General features: G+C 34.4%; 2 protein-coding genes across 6 annotated transcripts; one reads left to right on the top strand and one right to left on the bottom strand.

Moving 5' to 3' along the window:
* The first annotated feature begins 5,071 nt into the window (after positions 1–5,071).
* On the top strand, positions 5,072–13,952 carry LOC138124436 (uncharacterized). Of its 4 annotated transcripts, none has more exons than XM_069039480.1 (2): positions 5,072–5,229; positions 12,702–13,952. In XM_069039480.1, exon 2 carries the CDS (start codon positions 12,757–12,759, stop codon positions 13,621–13,623), a length of 867 nt encoding a protein of 288 aa, XP_068895581.1. In that variant the 5' UTR covers positions 5,072–5,229; positions 12,702–12,756; the 3' UTR covers positions 13,624–13,952. The 4 variants fall into 4 exon arrangements, with proteins under 4 accessions (XP_068895581.1, XP_068895580.1, XP_068895584.1 ...); XM_069039479.1 differs by having other exon boundaries at positions 5,151–5,308; XM_069039483.1 differs by lacking the exon at positions 5,072–5,229 and adding an exon at positions 6,075–6,210.
* Positions 13,953–16,946: 2,994 nt separating this feature from the next.
* Cdk4 (Cyclin-dependent kinase 4) lies at positions 16,947–18,788 on the bottom strand. 2 transcript variants are annotated; one of them, XM_069038569.1, is made up of 5 exons: positions 18,649–18,788; positions 18,176–18,240; positions 17,494–18,124; positions 17,307–17,445; positions 16,947–17,252 (listed from the first exon to the last, which is right to left on the bottom strand). In XM_069038569.1, exons 2-5 carry the CDS (start codon positions 18,222–18,224, stop codon positions 17,169–17,171), a joined length of 903 nt encoding a protein of 300 aa, XP_068894670.1. In that variant the 5' UTR covers positions 18,225–18,240; positions 18,649–18,788; the 3' UTR covers positions 16,947–17,168. The 2 variants fall into 2 exon arrangements, with proteins under 2 accessions (XP_068894670.1, XP_068894672.1); XM_069038571.1 differs by lacking the exon at positions 18,649–18,788 and adding an exon at positions 18,533–18,585.
* Positions 18,789–19,334: the final 546 nt, after the last annotated feature.

A 19,334-nucleotide genomic window follows, 5' to 3' on the forward strand; every position in this document is an offset into this window, starting at 1 on the left:
CTCGTCAAGAATTAGAGTTGCTTGGCCAATTACTCACAACTGAAATCCAGGTTATCTGTTTTGACAGTTGTACACTACGTGACAAGCTTGTCTTTTGCAACTGGAGCTCAAACAATGTGGTGGTCCACAAGAATAGAGCCACGTGATGTGGAACTTATTGGACTTTTTACGGAGGCTGGTTTGATAGAGAATTCAATTCAAAATAATTGCAGATTTTGGAAAAGCGTCGGACCAAATGATTTTCCTTTCACTAAGTTCGCTGATTAAACATGACTTGATGAACATTTATTAAAGTTAGCAAAGAAAATCATACGGTCAGTTATTTTTTTAAATTTGTAATTTAGACTTCACGCTCGCTTCTTTCAATTATTAGTTTCATTTTTAACGGTAGAATAACTGGAAGCACAACTTGATAGATGGGAACAGACAACACAAAAAGCAAAACCAAATAAAACATTATTTCATTTTTTAAGTTATATAAAACCTGATGTACCTACTTAAATCTCCAAATAAGTAGTTCTTAACGTTACCAATTCTACTGCAGACGCAATTGTAATATGTGCTATATTATTTCATATCTACAATGATAAATGGAACCAAATGACAAGGACTAAAGTGTTTCCGGACCCATTGTCGCATACAGTGCATTTTTTTTAACTGTTGCCATAGCGAATTGCATGGTAAAACTTATACCCTATGGCAACAGTTAAAAAAAATGCACTGTATAAGGGTGCGGATGTAATCTAATGAATTGTCCTAAAATCTTGAGAAAACTTATTTTGACATTCCAATTGTATTCTTTAAATTTTATTGCAATTTGAGTAAAAAATGGTTGGGGCCGGCCCACCTGGCACCAGGTAAATTTCAAGCAGGGCCGTACTCACTGTTCGAAGCTCCCTGTTTTATTTTGATAAATTATATTAATATTTGTGCCCATCAGACAAATAAGAAACTAACTGAAACCATTATTTGGGGTAGAAATACATTTTGTTTTTCAATTTATGAAATTAGATCCTTAAAGTCATTCACAAAAACCCTATTAATAATAGTTTGCGAGGTTAAAGAAGCTAAGAAATGCTTCATAATCTAATCAATAGTATGACTGCAGCATTATTTGAATAATGATATAAGAAGCAGTTTTTTCAAACATCCCTCAAAGAGTTATTGTAATGCATCATGATTATCATTTATCCACAAGAAATGGTCACATTAAAAGTAAAAAATGTATTTTTTCGTTTGAAATGTTTATCATTCAGAGGGAAATGATCAAAGTACAACCCTTGAATTTTCTGACGGGGCGAGTGGCACGTGCAGCTTGGCAGGTTGTCGGTTTGACCACCGTTCCCCTAAGGACCTCCTAATTAGGCCGTAAAATTTTACAGAATGCAGCTGCAGCTGTACGATGAGTGTGAAGGTGGGAGATTCTTTTCTGAATATATGAGAGGAGAGAACACTAAATTATTTGGGGGATTGAGGAAGATAAGATAAATGGAGACGTCAACGTGGTTTAGTGGAAAGCGTATTAATCGAAGAAAGGAAACAGTTGTGGAATATCAAAGAATGAGACACAATGAAGTTTAAAGATAAGTTAAGAAATATAGTTTTTGTCAAGATTGAATGAAAATGATCACAGCAAACAAGCAAAATGTGACAGAAATATCAAAGAATGAAGAAATCTTTAACAGGACAGGATTGGTACAGAAAGAAAAATAATTTATTGTGATTTACAGAAAGTGTTAAGAAGCGAATAAAATAATAGTAAACTTTTTTAAACTCTTGAACAAGATGCTTCAAAGAAAAGAAAATGGAGCAAACGAGATATGTTTTTCTGTAAAAATTAGTATCACGCGCCCGCAATAAACAGCCAATAGAAAGTTGGCATTTGGAACGGTTGTCATGGCAACAACAAACATTTCCGAAAATTTTTCACTATTTCAAAAAATTAATGAATACACTTTGTTTTGGCCCAAACTTTTTTTCAATCACTGTTATCATGAAAACTTACATTGCAGGTTTGACAGTTAACATATGTATATAAATGTGTAATTACTTGATGTCGGCTTTTGATTTTCATGTAGAATCTCTCACGTGTATGGGAATTAGTTTCTGTCATTTTTCCTTGCTCTTCCCTCATGCTTTTGTTGTTGTTCGATTGCCACTTATTTTCACAAGAAGAGCATCGTGAGCCCGGAAAAAAAAAATCGAAAAAAAATCATATATCAGGGAAATAAATATATAATAATAATAATTTTTTTTTTTTTATCAACTATCTGCAATTTTGCATCGTGTCAATACGACGATGACACGGTAAAATGCATTCAGGTTGTTTTGGCATAATGGGAGTCTATGGGAATTTTGCATTTAATTTGGTAGTAAAGCTGTCTGTTCAATTAGGCTATATTTTTCTAATTTTGAGGTTATAAATAGCGTCAATGCCTAGTGCAATGTTGTCAGTTTTACTAGTTTCCAATAGAAGAATACTCAAACATTGCGGGAAATTCAGCAAGATGTTATGTTCATTTTGATAGGTCCGCATGTCGGGTACTTTAATGACGGAAATCAAACAGTGTGTCCAACGTTAAAAAAATAAATCATGTCCTCCCATTAGGCCAAAACAAGGTGAACGGTGTTTAAATGAAATATCATTTTTAATATAAAGGTGTTCGATATTCTTTTTTCTCTTCATTTTCATTTTGGCCAAATGAACCTAAAAAAAAAAACAGAGACTAGTCCTCCTTCCGGTAAATGCTCTGGAAAACTAATTTTTCTTAATAGGTGAAAGAGGTTGTTACATTCAATTTCAGTAAAAAAAGGTAGCTACTGAATAAATACTTTGCGCTAAGAGAAAGGTTAAGAGTCCTAAATAAAAATAAAATGGCAAGACCACACATCACAAAGTGGGATTTGTTTCATTTTAAATAAGTGTTAATTACTGAAAGGTTAAACGCGAACTTTTATTTTAGACCTCTTTATGCAAATTTCCGTAATATGCTCTCCCAGTGTAATAATAAACACATTATGTACAGTTTTGTAATAACTTATTATTCAAGTGTGTCAAGGGCCAGAAAGTTGCAAGATAAATTTTTGGGTGACCAACTGAAGCAAATTATCTTGATAACATGTCCCCCACAATACTAGATGGTACAGATTTAAGGATGAACTGGAGTAACAATCTCAGCAAAAAGTTGCGGAATTCTTATAATGCTATGAAACGTTTATTACGAGAAATCAATATTTGAAAAAATAGTTTTTAATTTTTGGAAACGAATTGTAATGAGTTGCAAGTAAATTTTGTGTTTATTTTCTTGATATTTAGATAATTACTTACATGTGATTTTACAATCTTTTGACTAAGACTGTAGGTACGTGAAAGTAAACAGAAGCACATTGAATTTCAATTTTCATTGATTTCTGTTAAAGTTCTTAACGTAACTGTAGTAAAACGTGCCATATGAGTGTAATGTTGCATACCGACGTCAATTATATGCATTTTGTTCACTTTTATTGAAATTAAAACAGATACATAACCTCAAAAACCGTGTTTTTCCACATATAATTAGCAATTACAAGGAAAATCCTCGACCAACTTTTTTTGTAAATTCATTAGAAAATTCTACGATATCGATACTTTGTGTGAAAAATTTAAGAAAAATTGGCCTTTTTGAAATATGTTTTTTATCAATTTTTATGCGACCATTGCTCGATTTCTCATAAGAATACGTGTAAAATATCTCGAAACTTTAAAAGGTAAGTAATAACTTTAAAATTCCTCGAACAATTTTTTTTTAAATTTGGCACAGTACTTTAGAATGGATGAAAGGACTATTGTACCAATTTTAAGCAAATTTCGCCATTTTTCAATGTTACTCCAGTTCATCCTTAAAACAATAATGAAGTTGTACAATTATTTTAAAAAATTCATAGCTCTAGATCTATATCGTTTGATTTTTGCCTTTGTATAAAACTGAACTAAATCCGTTCAAACGACTTCTTTACAAAGTAGAAGTTGCTTGGTTCGAAATGACATTAATCACAATGAGATAAGATCGTTGATTCAAACTGACGTTGTTAACATGTCCTTCACGTGCCTGGAATGAATATTTACCACTGCTTTTCAGTAATCTTTCCTTTTTGGAAAAATTTCATATTTTATTATTCGTTTATAAATCAATAAAAAAATCCACAAAAACACCGACAACAATCTTCAGCTCAACGAAATATGTATTGTATAATAAATTCTGGACTGTTGAATTATGTAGTCATCACATGAACTGCTCATTGGTTATTTCCGCAAATGTTTATGTTTCGTACGGCTGTAAATAAAATATCCTGTATGTAGACACGACATACCTATAGAATAAAAATAGGCCAGATCTAAAAATACTCGATATTGAATAAAGGTATAGATTTAAACGTGAATAAAGCCGTCGACTTTACAGCGCCGTAAAAATCGAAAAGGTTCGCATCCCGATAATTTTATTTTCGTCCTGATGCCGGATTGAAACGGAAGGTAATTGCCGTAATGCGATTTTCTCTATTGATAAAGCCAGCGAACACTTTGAAGACCGTAGCAGGACGTCACGGTCCATCGCGTAGAAAATAAATCTGCAAAAAGAACAAACGCAATCCTCTAACCGCGAACGCAAAACGAAAATAATAAAAACACGATGCACCGGTGCATAAGCGCGTTGGCGATTTTTTCCATCGTAATGTCACTCATGATGCAGGCGCAAAACGTGCAACACGTGCAATATGCATGGAACAATTTATTTCGTCCATTTACATAAATATGTGACGAGGCAAACCTGCATAAGACACTGTGCATTTCTGCATCTCGAGCCAGGGAATCTGAGGGATCTCAAGGCTGTCAATCGCGTATGACCCACATTCGATCTACAGTGTGACACAGGAAAGTCAAAATTTTGACGTTTGACGCGGTAGGCGGTGACAGATGGCGAGGCGGTTTTGTTCGTTATTGATTGACGGCGTTACTTTCTCCAAATGCATTATTTAATTTGGAGGTTAGGATGAAAGTCGAAGAAAGTGGTCTCCGAAATTTGGCAAAGCTGTCGCGTGGCTCATTTTTCGGTCGTTTTTGATAAATAGTAATTCGGTTGCAACGATAGTCGTTGGTAATGGTAATGGGTGGAAGTGGCAACGCCGGAGTGCAACAGCGGCAAGAATGAACACCGCACAACGTTCGTCAGTTTGAACTGAATGGTTTGAATTGTAAGTAGTCCAGGTGCGATAATTTTTTTTCGAAAGTTCTACTGTGATGGTGTAGTTGTTGCGAGATCTAGAGACAAAGGTACGTACTCTATAATTTCCGAAACTCAAAAACCAAAAAAAAATCGACTCCAGAATATCACAACTGAAGAAATCTTCTCACCACAGAAGGTGTAATTTTTTTCGTGTCGTCAATTTAACACAACTGCTGAGTAACTGTGACTTAAACACTTACTTAACTAATTAAGCGCTTCTTCTCGGTGACAAGCTTGTGCGAAGCCCACCAGAATCTCAATTGTTCTAATCTCTTGTGATTTGTTTGCATAATAAAAATTGATTTACTCGTACCTTGTTGTTATTATGAAAGCCGTGAAGTAATCATTACATGAGAAAAGCGCAGTTTTCAAGGCTGTCGTGCGATATACAGGGGGTTCGATTTGCAAGTTGCCAAAAGCACAAACGCGAGGTGATTAGCCTAAGCAAAATCTGGCGTTCCTCCAATTATTATTATTAATTTGGGATGAGTTATAAAAAGGTGGTAGGAAAAACGGTGCCGTATCTCGTTGACATTTTTTGCGTCAATAAAAATCGCATTTTCGCTTAATTGATTGAGGTTTATGGTTATTGGGAAACGAGATCGATGTTGATGAGGAAAGGCGCTGCATTAATGCGAATGAGATTAAGAAATGTCAGCTTGCGAAAGCATCGTTTCCACTACGAATTTTATGTCAATAAACTGTAAATTAATTCGTTATTGTTTACTATCAGATTCGGTGTTGGTGAGTTTATTTCGGTCTCAACATTGTTCCGGAAAATTTTTACGAGTGCGCTAGGGTTTAATTAGGTATACAAGAGTTGTCTTCCTGAAGTAAAATCGAGGCAATCTACTAAGAATAATCCATTTGTGCGGAGTAATTCTGAACAATTTGTAGACAAACCGTGTCTTTCTACGACTGCTGAAGCAAAGGAGACAGTTTTTCCACGGTGAGAGGTGGTCATCTGCAGAGCTTTTGTACTACTGATATAGCAAACCATTTTCCATGCGGGCGTCAGTTGTGGTAAAACGGTAATTACAACAGTTGTTCAAGTACTTAAATGTGTACAGTTTATTTTTATGCAAAGCTAAGAGTACTCACTCACATTTAATATGATTTTCGAATTTTACGAGTGAAAAATTTTAAGATTAAAGTTTGTTGAACTTGCATAATACTTTTAACTCTCGTTTCCGACATCTGTTTAGGCTTGGAAGAGTGCCGTGTCCAAATTTTCTAGTTCTGTGGTGCCTGACGCTGTAAAAACTTTTTAAAGAGTACAAATTTGAATCAGTACACACTGTTGCACCAGATGTTGGCTTACATCTTTGAAGTAAATGTTTTTGTGGTGATCTAAATTAAACTGAAAATGAAAGTTTCAGAGGTTATAATGTCAGGCGATGTACCGGTGTCCCCTAACAATAGGCTCAGATTTCAATACGAGTTTTGAGTTTTCTTTCATAAAACAGGTCGCGGGACTGCTTGTCTTGAGGGGAAGCGCTTTTGATTTGTTCTTTAGAACTCGAGGCTAATTGAATTTTTATTTTTGTTTAACAGATGACTTGTGTAATGTGGTTTATACTAGTTAAAGAGAATTCACTTATAAAGGTAATTAGACAAAATCTGTAAATTAAGTATAAGTTGTACTGTAAAGGAAAACAAAGGTAGAGGTCTTGGATTTTCTCATGGGCTATGAGTAACATCTGCGCAAACGACGAACATCGTCATTCGTTACGCTGGCTTCGTCTCGTAGACGTCTATAAGAGTATAAATCTGTTTTTTATCAAACAACCACCAACACCGCAATTTACACCCAAAATAGAGCTGGCAACATTGTACACTTTTGACATAGGGTGAAAAATGTCATAATATAAAAAATGAGGTTACGTAGAGATATTAATAACGCAGCATGTTAATAAAGTTAATAACAACTAATTTGAGAGGAGTTTAATAAATGTCTCACTTTCCGGGGCATTTTTAATAACACGTTTAAATTTAAATGAATGCGAATTTGCGTAGTTTCAAGGACATTAAAAATGACAGGAGTTGGCTGGTATTGTCAACAGATATCATTAAATTCCCTAAATTTAGTAAAGTTTTATTATTGCAAACCTAAATCAACAGGTCGTGGTTCTTTGATAAAAAAACAGATAAGTAGTGTTTCTCCACGTGTTACCCCGTCGCTGAAGTAGTCTACGTTTTCAGTTTTCAGTTTTCATTTACAGATTTTTCAGTGGTTTATCGCTGCGCCCTCGCGCAGATATTTCCAAGGTCACAGCTCATGAGAGAATCCAGCACCTCAACGGAGAATTTAGGTTTTCTAGTTTGTACTATGTATATGAAATGCTTCTGTAAAAATTAACTTCTAAATCCATCGCTCTCCCGAGTTATGAAAGATTCTTTTTAATTGTAAGGCATTCTTGACAAAAAACTTACTAAAATAAGAAAGAAAAAATTACAAATTTTAAAGTAGAAATAAAAAAGAAACATTAAACAGAAAATGAAAACAGAGTTACAAATGGACAACACTTCTTTTCAATTGTCCAGAGACAATATTAAAAATACCACTGACGAAGAAAAGACCTTTTCCCAAATAAATTGTAACGACGTTTAAGTTAGTTAATTAAATCTTTAGAAATAATTTCATACAAAGTGTTCATATTGATTTGAAAGCGTGTTAAAGAAAAATGTATTGCCTAATATGTCATGCAAATTCTAGTGCTCTTAGCAAAATCTTACTAAAGACAATTTTTAACAGTAAGATCTGTGAAGGGACTAAAGCTTGTTTGACACGATGCTAAATTTTGTAGAAAATTTGTTAGAAAATGAGAGAGACCTTCGATCAGGACCAATGAACGATCAGGATCATAGTCTGTCTTTGTCAGATCCTGATCGTTCATTGGTCCTCTCTCATTTTCTAACAAATTTTCTACAAAATTTAGCATCGTGTCATACAGCCACTAAGTTGTTTTCCTAAAACAAAATTTGAAATTATGATTACCAAAAAGTGACTGACGCAAATGATCACGTGACGTCCGATATACGTCAATTTTGACATTTAAAAGGATATTCCGAAAATGGGACTTGTAGAAAAAAATTGTAGCAGAAACTTAGTTCTAATTAGATCTTCTGCCTATATCTAAATTTTCAGAATGAAATTCTAAAAAATAATAATTCACCCATTTAAAAAAAATCAAAATTCCCACTTCCCACTTTTCTTAGTGACATTTTTTTCAATTTGCACTTTTCATTTTGCTGAGCTAAATTCTGTTTTCACTGTTTGAGAGCTCGTATCTATAAACACATAATTATTAATACCAAGCTAATAAAGATTTCTAAAGGAAAATGCGTTAGGTGCCACATTCATAATTTTGAAATCTGCTGAATCTCAAACAATAATTCTTCAAATTGAAAAAATGATTATTAGAAAATTATAACACATACAAAAAAATTTTACTAGAATAAAAGTTTTATTTTGTCCAGTTCTTTACACAGGAGAAATTTGTTACCTTATACCCCAAACACCCTGTATATAGCAGAAAATATAGGTACAAGGGAGCAAATCTGAGCTTTAAACATCGTAAACTCGCAGTAATTTCTATTCTAACATCAGAAAACATCTACTTTGAACCAATTTTACTGAGTGCCCCAAAATTCGCGGAACAACTCAGTGGGCCAATGTCAACTCATGTTAGAAAATTATGAGAAAAATAATAAATACATTCTATATCTCTTAGATTTGAAGATATGGGGGCTCAAAAGGTGCAGCTTTGATCTCTAAAAAAGATTTTGACTATATCTGTTTTTTACTAGCCAATGCTATAATAATTCTGAATAATCGTGATCAGGTGTGCAATTATTTACTTTGTTATTTCCAGCATTTCTAAGAAGTGATTTTATGTCGGTTTTAGCTCAAATAATGTACTGTCGCGAGCAAAAAAAACTGGTCGTCAAAATCATGTTTTGACGCAATGGAAAATGCTCCATTGTAAAACGATCGTAAAATCATAACCTATCATCATGATATTGTATGACAATAATTATTTAATTTATTTATTAATTAATTTTTTGACACTTTGTTGACGTGGGCATAATTAGGCAGGGAATTTTTTTTTAATTTGTGACAATCTAACCAAATTTTGAAATGACATTGACGACCAGAATTGTTTGCTCCCGACAGTACTATGGCGGCCAAAAAATGTTGACCGTCACTTTCTTGACATTCAAGTAAAGTGTAAATAAACCTTTAGGAATCGTAACCCCACTTTCGATTCTTGTCAGTTTGACAATCAATTTAAACTGTTTGAAGCTCAGATATTCCAAAAATCCGACATGAATGAACAAAATTAGAACAATCGTACATAGATAAGGTAAACGTTCTGTGTAGTAGAAATGACAAAATAATTTTGAGTTTTGAAATTTACCACCCAAAAAATAACGTTCATAATCAAGACGGTAATCATGATGACAATAAAGTACGGACTACATTTTTTTTTTTTGAATTGACAGACAATGACGGCCAAAATTTTGTGGCCGGCATAGTACGACAACATTGGGATACACAGGTGATTTTAAATGTTGTCACATTTAGTGTAACAAATATGTCCATATCTTCTATATACAGTGAGCGGCAAAAGTATGGAATAAATTCCTTAAAAATTAAACAAAATTTTTTTCAAAAAAATCTTTGGACAGGTCGATTTTAGTTTGTAAAAATACATATTTTAATAGAAAATAAAATTCCAAGCAGTCATTTGTTTTAGAGTTATGACGTCATCGATAGTTTTTTTAAATAGAAACTCCCTATTTTTTTTCTTGATTCTGATAGCCCCTTTAATTGTCTAAACGCCAGTATAAAAATTTTGTTATCTTACATAAGGAAATTTTTGAGAGAAAAAAAAAAGTTGGAAAAAATAAATTTTATAATGAACAAAAACAAGTCAAAAAATCAAGTAGGTAAATCAAACAGTCGAATGTTACTGTCAATTTCATTCGTATGTGTTATTTGTTTTACAAAACGTTTTCGAAAATGACTCATTTAACAGAAACACAACGTATAGAAATTTTCATTTTGATTGGATGCGATAGATAAAACTGAAACGGGGAATTTCTTCATAAACTTGCTTATTGTCAACAAGCTGGGGGATGGCAATTCGAACATTTAATTCCATAATTTTAAGTACTTAGTAACACAGTTTTTGACTTGTTTTTGTTCGTTATAAAATTTATTTTTTCCAACTTTATTTTTTTTTCTCAAAAATTTCCTTATGTAAGATAACAAAATTTTTATACTGGTGTTTAGACAATTAAAAGGGCTATCAGAATCAAGAAAAAAAAATAGGGGGTTTCTATTTAAAAAAACTGTCGATGACGTCATAACTCTAAAACAAATGACTGCTTGGAATTTTATTTTCTATTAAAATATGTATTTTTATAAACTAAAATTGACCTGTCCAAAGATTTTTTTGAAAAAAATTTTGTTTCATTTTTAATGAATTTATTCCATACTTTTGCCGCTTACTGTATGTAGTTAGTTGCGAAAAAAACGGGGAAAGAAAATGTTCCTAATGTAAATTTGGTTTTGTCCATTTGTCAAGTAATTGTCTACTTGACAAATCTATCAAATCATTTTTAAAAATACAACAATAATTCTAACCTCTCTCTCATAAGAATGTTTCACACTATGAAAAAATTGAAAAAATGTGTCAATTTTATTCTGACAGTTCCCGTTTTTTTTACAACCAATTGTACAAAAAAAAGATTGATTTTTTAAACATTTTTGTCTGATATTTTAAAGACTACTTAATAACGTACTGTTAAGCTGTTCCGCGAATTTTGGGGCACCCGGTAGATTAAATGTGATGACAGCCTTGGTGTTTTTTTTTTCATTTTCTTCTGAAAATATGCACTCATGCATAAAATCTTAACCAACTTTTTTGCGTAACAATTTTCGACATATTTAACACAAATCCTTTTTTTTTAATATCAAATTTGACGTATGTACACCGGAAGTTTCATGATAATAGTTGTCAGTTACATTTTTATTGTTTAGATAAGAAGCGCCGACTGCCGTAGTAAATTTTTTGCCAAATCAGTGAAAAAAACATTTCCCCATATGGTGCAAACCTCTCAGTAAACATTGTACGTGTTTCCAAAATGATCTGCTTTTTTCGAGGCTTGGTTTCAAGGAATTTTTTATTTGCCTATTTCTTCACTAAATAAATAGAATCGTTGAATAAATCTAGTTATCATTTGTAATTCTCAATTTGGATGAATCAAATTTATTTAACGTTGGCAAATTCATTCTAATCTAAACAATCTAATCTCCTACATGGTTTGTCCAATAAGTTACGGAACTTTTGAAGTAGCTCTCTAATGCGCCTTTGTAACAATTTCTAGCAAGTGGCACCACCTGGTGACTTCCATTCTTTGTTATGACTCGACAAAATGAAATTAAACTGTTCAATTTCGGACTCGTGTACAAAAAACGCAACATCTCAATAACTATAAATTTTCAAACTTAGCAGGTCTAATAAAATCGAATTAATATTGGTGGTTCTAATGATCGATTTTAAGCGAGATAATATAAGATTCAAGATTAATGACTTATCAGTAGAACTGACGGAGTCAATGATTTGTCGCTGCTTGTCCCGAAATAAAAAAAAAATCAATACTGGTCATTGTAGAGGCAAACAAGTCCAATTTCAAATGTAGGTAGTTGTCAACAGTCGTTATTGCAATATTTATAATGAATTCTTCCGCCAATTAACTGATGCAAACTTTCCAAATCAACTTGCATCCTAAACCGATCGATCAGATCTGCATTTCACTTTTTAAAAAGTGTTTCCACCTGTTAAAAATGTTTGCGAGCAGCCTACATTACCTTGTACTCATCGCAAGGTCATGTGTGCTTCACGACATGTTTACAATTCGCCTCACAACAATGAAAACCTCATTGTTTGTAAAAGGTGTGACGAAGAAAAATGATAAAGCTCAACATCCAGCGAGCCGATAACTGTCGTCGCATTATCGCGCTCCACTCTCAAGATAAACCTTCCGCATGTCTGGGAAAAGAAGCGCTTCCTCATGGGGAGTTGCGCAACGTGCAATTAAACCGCGCTTAAATGAATCCAAGAGAGTCAAGAGTCGCGACTTTCCTCCTATTATGTTGTACCTCCGCGGTGTGAATTAATTGCGGCCGTTGCGTAATCGAGATGTTTCGCATCTGTCCACACTGTTGGGTCAATTCGACTCGGAGGCAAAAGCGAAGTAATTTCAATGCGTGCCACGACGCCGCCATTTCACACGAAGCACGTGACAACAGTACATAATCATGACTTTAGCGTTAACCTTCATTGTTCGATAACAAAACGTTTTTGTTTTGTTTATTGTTGGGGCCGCTTTCTAAGCGTTCTCGCTGGCTTATGAAGCTCTTTGTTCCAGACCTCCCACCACCGACAAAATGTGATAACCGACTGGGCGAGAAAGTGTGACAACGATGGAGAACATCTACAAGATCAGAATCCGCTCCAATCCAAACCCCAGGGACTTGTACCCCTCGGAACGAAGATACTCCTCTTCCATAGTCCTGGGCCTCAGCATCATGTTCGTAGCTTTGGGGGTAACGTCGGCTCTGATGGGCACCCTGGTCGTGAGGAGAATCGCAACGAACCACACCGAAGAGGCGACTTCGTGGAACTCCACCGAAGAGTTTCTAGAAGAGCAGCGCTTCGTTAACCGCGTCGAACAAGACCTGCTCCACCACAAGACCCACTCTATAAACATCCCGGCGATCGTGTCGGCCGGGTCCTTCGTCATGTCTCTGGGGCACTTCCTGGCGGGCTTCGCCGGGGCTCTGGCCTGGAAGCGGTGGTACGTCGACAACAACATCACCTGGTTCTTCCTCTCGTCGTGCTTCTCTTCGGTGACCTCTTCGATCTCGCTGCTCTTGATCAGTTTGGCTCTGGTGGACACGAAAGATGTCCTCTTGGACAAGACGTCGCCGATTAGCGTGGGCTTGACGGCGAACATTTTCATTACGTCTCTTTTGGGGGTGATTTGGTCTGTTGTGGCGTCGAACGTGGCTTTCAAGGGCATGAGGAACAACTACCCTGACGATATAGTCTTGTCTAAGAGCGGCAAGGGGAGGGTGGAGGTCAGCACGGTGAGAAAGGGGAATAAAATAGCACAAGTGGTGCCGCCAGACATTTTGAACCATTTCCCGAAGACGGGGAAACTCGCCAAGTTTTTCCCCAAAAAGGAGAATAATGGAGATTTGCCCAAAGCGGAGAGCAACAAGGAGTACGAGGAGAGGGTGAAGAAGTTCTTGTCGGGGGAAGCGGATCACGCCAAGGATAGGCATTGATTAATTCTTACCTTAAAGGACTCCAAGGGTATTTTAACATCGACTCATTATACTTTAGTAGGTTTTGTAATTTGTAATTAGCTTTAAAGTGCTTCCGTAAAGGTACAATTTATTACGAACTGTTCGAATTGTGATTGGCGTGACTTACAACTGTTTTTATTTATTTTTTATTTGAAACGAACCAGTATTTTCAATTCTTACATTATCTAATTAGTTAGGATTTAAGTTTTATAATTATGTAAGTTTTTGCGAATGTCTACATTTTTTATTAAGTGATTGGTAATCAGCCCCATTATCAAGTGAGATTAAAATAAATTGTTTATTATTTATTATCTAATTTACTTTCTATAAAACCGCAAATAATCTTCAGACAACCACACGCACGTTTAAGACAATGTGAAATTTTGTGGGTTGATATATGGGACAGTGGATTCGGTAACGTGCTATTGAGAGAAACCGATAAATACAAATTGGAAATAGCGAATAAGGAAAGTACTGAAGGAAAAAAGCGTCGGAAGGAGGAAAAAATTTATGTTCTGTTGCAAATAATAATGAGAGAAAGGTAGAAAGGAAAGATTAGAGTTTTTTGGAGTTGATTTCGATTTTAAAAAACTTTTTAAAACAGGGGGTGACAGTAATAGGACTTTTACGTGAGTAAAAACAAAAAGAAACAACGCAAAGTTAAAATAAAAAAGAATGATAAAATATATTTAGAAAACAGAATAATGTGGATTTTTTACTGCGTGAGGAGGAAGTGTTATTCAGTAATCAATTAATCAAAGCGTGCCATTGTATTGTGAACAATTGCATTCCGATGGAGTGAGAATTTAAGAAAAAAAAATTCAGATTATGTCCATATCGACTCTTTAATTTAAAATGTAGTAATTAAATTTGTCACGAAATAAGAATAAAAACAATCGTTTTATGTAACTGCTAAGTTAAAAGTCTTATAGATGAGTCAGCTTATTTTGTAGGCGCGAATGAGTTATCAATATGTGCCTTATTTTTAATTATTATTATGTTTAATCATTTTTCGCCTGAGCTGGTTTGAATTTGAATACAGCGAATAAACGTTTTAAGGCAATTTTCTTTGTTTCCATGGGAGATGTTACAAAATAGGTGCAAAAAGGTGCTAGAAAGTGTGCGATTACATACGGGTTATTCACATAAGATGACGAGCCTGACCAGGTAAAAATGCAACCCAAAATACGCTTTACAAAGCATTCATTGTGTTTTGGTATTTAAAAATTAAATCAGGAATCCGAGTAGGTATTCTATTAATTTGAAAGGTATATCTGTCATTGCATTTTTCGTTGACATTTAGTATTTGAAAAGGTTTTCGAACCGTGACAGAACCGATATGATCCTACTTACCCATTACTTTTGTGATTTTAATCGCTTATTATTCTTATTAAATCATACTTTGTTGAGAAAGGTATTTTTTTGTCAGAACTTGACATTCATTTGGCTGCCGTTAAAAGCTGTTATGATAATGCTGGATAATGTAATAGGGATCGAGATTACTTTGTGAATTGCCTTTTGGGTTGCATTTTTACCTGGTCAGGCTCGTCATCTTACGCGAATAACCCTGTATTGACAATATTCAGTTCGTCTTTCGGTTTCATTTTATAAATAATGAAATGAAATGAAAACGAAAAACAAGTTGCGCGTGGAGAAGATGTGTTGGTTTAAAAAAAACGGGAATTGTCAGAAAAAGTTCTGTCAGATTTTATTAAATTTTTATAGTTTGAAACGACCTTTTAGAATTTAGGTTAAAAAACTGCACTTATGTGTCAGAAATACTACTGTCAAACAGACACAAATTGACATAAATTGACAAATTAAATTTCCAATTCGCATTAGGTCAAATTTCCCGTTTTTTTTGAAGCCAACTGTATGCTCCCCAAAATACAAATATTTTTTTAAATGTAAGTTTCTTGTTTTAAATTTATACAAAATTAAAATTGCATTGATTCGTAATATTAATTACCTGGAAAGACGTTGTTCCATAATTTTTATTAATTGCAGCTTAGAACTTTTTTTATAGAAAGTTGAATACATACATCATTGGGTATGGTATGACAAAATTCTCAAAATGATCTATATACATCTATAATGAGCCCGACGGAATAGAAAATGCAACCCACAATACATAGCAACAAAAAGCCGGACATCGAAGCGGTAAATGTCCGGGTTTTTCTCCTGATGAATTGCGGGTTGCATTTTCAATTCCGTCGGGCTCATTATTCCTCGTAAATCACCTTGTATTTGTAAGGTATTTAGAAAGAAATAAAAAATATTATCATACAGGGTGATAATGAGCCCGACGGACTTGAAAATGCAACCCACAATACACTTGTAAAGCAAACCTGTACACCTGTAGATATATTGTCCTTGTTTTGTTTTGCAAATGTATTGTGGGTTGCATTTTCAAAACAGTCGGGCTCATTATTACACAGGCTAACAGTGGAAAAGATGTCTTGAAACTGAAATGTGATTTTGGTACAATTTTAGGACGTCATTACAACAAAAATACTAAAACAATTCCATCACCTATGGTTTTCCAGATTCTTAAGCTCTTTATCGAGAGGTGCTTTGGTAGCAATGGTTTAGATTTCGCAAGGTGCAACTGACTTACCTAACTGAAACCTAATCATCTAGTTTCGTTTTTCACTTTCTTATCAAAATTTAAGAATCAGAAGCAGACAAGAAACTAAGTTTTCATCCACATTAAAGATGTGTAATATTTTTATAGAATGCCCAGGCCGATTTGCAATTTTATATTTTATTCAATCTTTTACATTACCTACTTCATTGTATTCTTTGTCTTTAAAGCAACTTCCGCGATAAACCTTAGGTGAAAGAAGAAAAATACGAATAGATTCGTAATCAGCTCACAAAAAAATATACAAAACAGCTCTTAAAACCAAAGCAGTTAAAGTGCATTTTATCATTCAAATTTTGTAGGGTTGAAAAAATTATAGTAAAGGAACTGAAATAAACTAAAGTAACTATATTTTTTAAGTACTTTTTATGGTGTTTTGTCGGATTTCTATAAATAACAAATATAAAATGTCTTCCATATAGTATCAGATATGCAACCAACAATTCACATGGACATTCGATGTCACAAGTTTTGCCCTCACTTTGCATCTATTCGCCATCGGGGGATCTTACAGACTTATTTATATTTTTAAATTACATATGTCAAGTTGAATTGTTGCAAAATACCAATTTCTGATTATTTTGCACAAATTGCACAAGCACCTTGTTGAAGACTTTTACTGTACTGACTTGGAGTAGGCCTTCAATAAAGAAGTATAAATAATGAAACGCTACTTTAATAAAATATTTACTACTTCACTGTAGTAAAGTTCAAATTATTAAAACTAAACTTAACAAACGGTCCTTATCAAAAATACATATAACTCTACTCGTCACTATTACAAAATATATCAATATCCTCATTACATTATAAAAATATGAAATTCTGGAATGGTACTGATGTCTTTTTAAATGTGTGAACACTTCTCTTGATTCAAGAATTACATTGGTTCTTCAGTAAAGTAGATATGGTTTAAGGCATCTAAGGTACTAATTCTTTGTTTGGGGTCGAATGTAAGCATTTTCTGAAAATTTGCGACACAAATTAAATAAGATCAGTGCACAAAAAACAAACCTACTGTCAATAAATCACACGCGTTATCATTCAGATTTGGTATGATGTCCTTGAAATCCATTTTTTGGGTGTTGCCAAAGGATTCCCAACTGATGGACAACGTATTTTCGGGCCACTCGTTCTGTTGGGGCTTCCCCAAAATACTGAAAAACACATTTTAATTCCATTCATAACGCTACAAACAGTTCTACCTCAAAATCTTGCTGAGCTGGTCACTTTCAGAGCTGCCACAAAACAGCGGTTTCAAACTGTAAAGCTCTGCTAAGATGCAGCCTATCGACCACACATCCACAGGTGTCGCGTAAGGCACCCCCAATAATACTTCTGGTGCTCTGTACCACAGCGTCACAACAACTGAGGTGAGCCGCATTTCAAAATCGTACGTTTTGGCCAAGCCAAAATCGGCAATTTTGATGTGGCCAGCGTTTGTAACTAGTAAGTTCTGTGGTTTCAGATCTCTGTGTACTACTCTATTACTGTGTAGGAAGTCTACCCCCTTGAGGATTTCCTGAGACATATTTCGAATTTGTAAATTTGTGAAGCCCACACGCTTGCACTTCTCTATGTAGAGACCCAAATCTTGGTCCACATGTTCGAATACTAAATACATGAGGAGCTCACGGTCAGTTTTGTGACCGTGACACACCTCCAAAAGTTGTACAATGTTAGGGTGCCCGTGTGAGTTGAGCTGCTTTAAAACCCCTATCTCACGAAGAGTGTTCATTGGGATTCCATCTTCAGTCAAAGGTACGCAGATCTTCTTGAGGGCCACTATCCTGCCGGTACCTTTATGTTTGCCTTTGTACACAACACCATAAGCACCTGGAATTTGTTAATGTAGATTTTGCTGTAAGTTGCGACTGTGCTACAAACCTCTGCCTATACTGCACATCTCATCATATGGAGATTTGTCTGGAGGCATCTTTCTTGGCTCATCACTGCAACAAATCAAGTGAAACCAATTAAAAATCACCACCAACTGTTCACTTATTGCGCTTTTAAACCGAGAGATCTCACTGTTCTGGGGTAAGTGCGTGAGACAGGCTCGCCCCTTGAAACACAACAGTGCAAAAACAGTGAAAACATTTAAAATTTAAATCACCATCTCCCACACACTTCCCATTTATGTTTTAAGAGCATTGAACGGATGCAAGCATGAATGAAACAAGCGTCCTAATCAGTTGCCAAGTCCGAGTTTAATAACTCCAAAATTAAATGTCTAAAACGTGCCTCAAATAACCAAAGATTTTTATTTTATTTAGTTAGTAACGTCTCACTACAATTATCTATCGATTATGGTGCGATAAATCTAATGCTACAAATATTTGTGTGATTTACAAACGTACAAATTATTAATCACAAACAGAAACACGCCGAACCACAACTGTTACTTTCGTCCGTTTGATGCATTTCGGTGAAGCCCCATGCACACTACGTAACCGGCAGCACACTCATAACCTCAAAGATAAATGTCAAAAATATTACGAAACAAGCCAAGAAAGTGCAGTTGAAAATATAATAAAATAAAAAACGTTATGAATAAATACGGTGGTTTCAAAAGTTTTTTAGCGATTAGTAACGTCCAGTTAAGCTTATCGAAACGAATTCTACAAGATTTTGTTCTATCTTTTGCAAACACAATTTTTAATTTTTGTTGAAGGTAATTCTGGGTAAAAAAGAGGAATTTCTGTTAATAACTGTATTGTTTCTAGATCACACTCCAAATAGCAGAAACATTATTATTATTAGGACATCTCTGTCTAAGATTACATTTTTGTTCAAATTAAAGATAAATTTTACCTTACGAATCTTGATTAATATAGTTACTTCCTAATTAACAATCCATAATTTAAAAAAAAGCACTATATCGAGTAAAATAATTAATTTTAATGAGCGTTGTCAAGACTGTTATAATTACTATATCACTTAACGATAATTTAAATGCTTAATTAAAGTTGTTTGTCGTACTTTGTGGATAAAAACAGCTGCGTTTTCACATTTTACGTTGTAAATTCTCGTAGCCAGATTATCG

This window comes from Tenebrio molitor, chromosome 2 (assembly GCF_963966145.1).
Source record: "Tenebrio molitor chromosome 2, icTenMoli1.1, whole genome shotgun sequence".
Taxonomy (NCBI): Eukaryota; Metazoa; Arthropoda; class Insecta; order Coleoptera; family Tenebrionidae; genus Tenebrio; species Tenebrio molitor.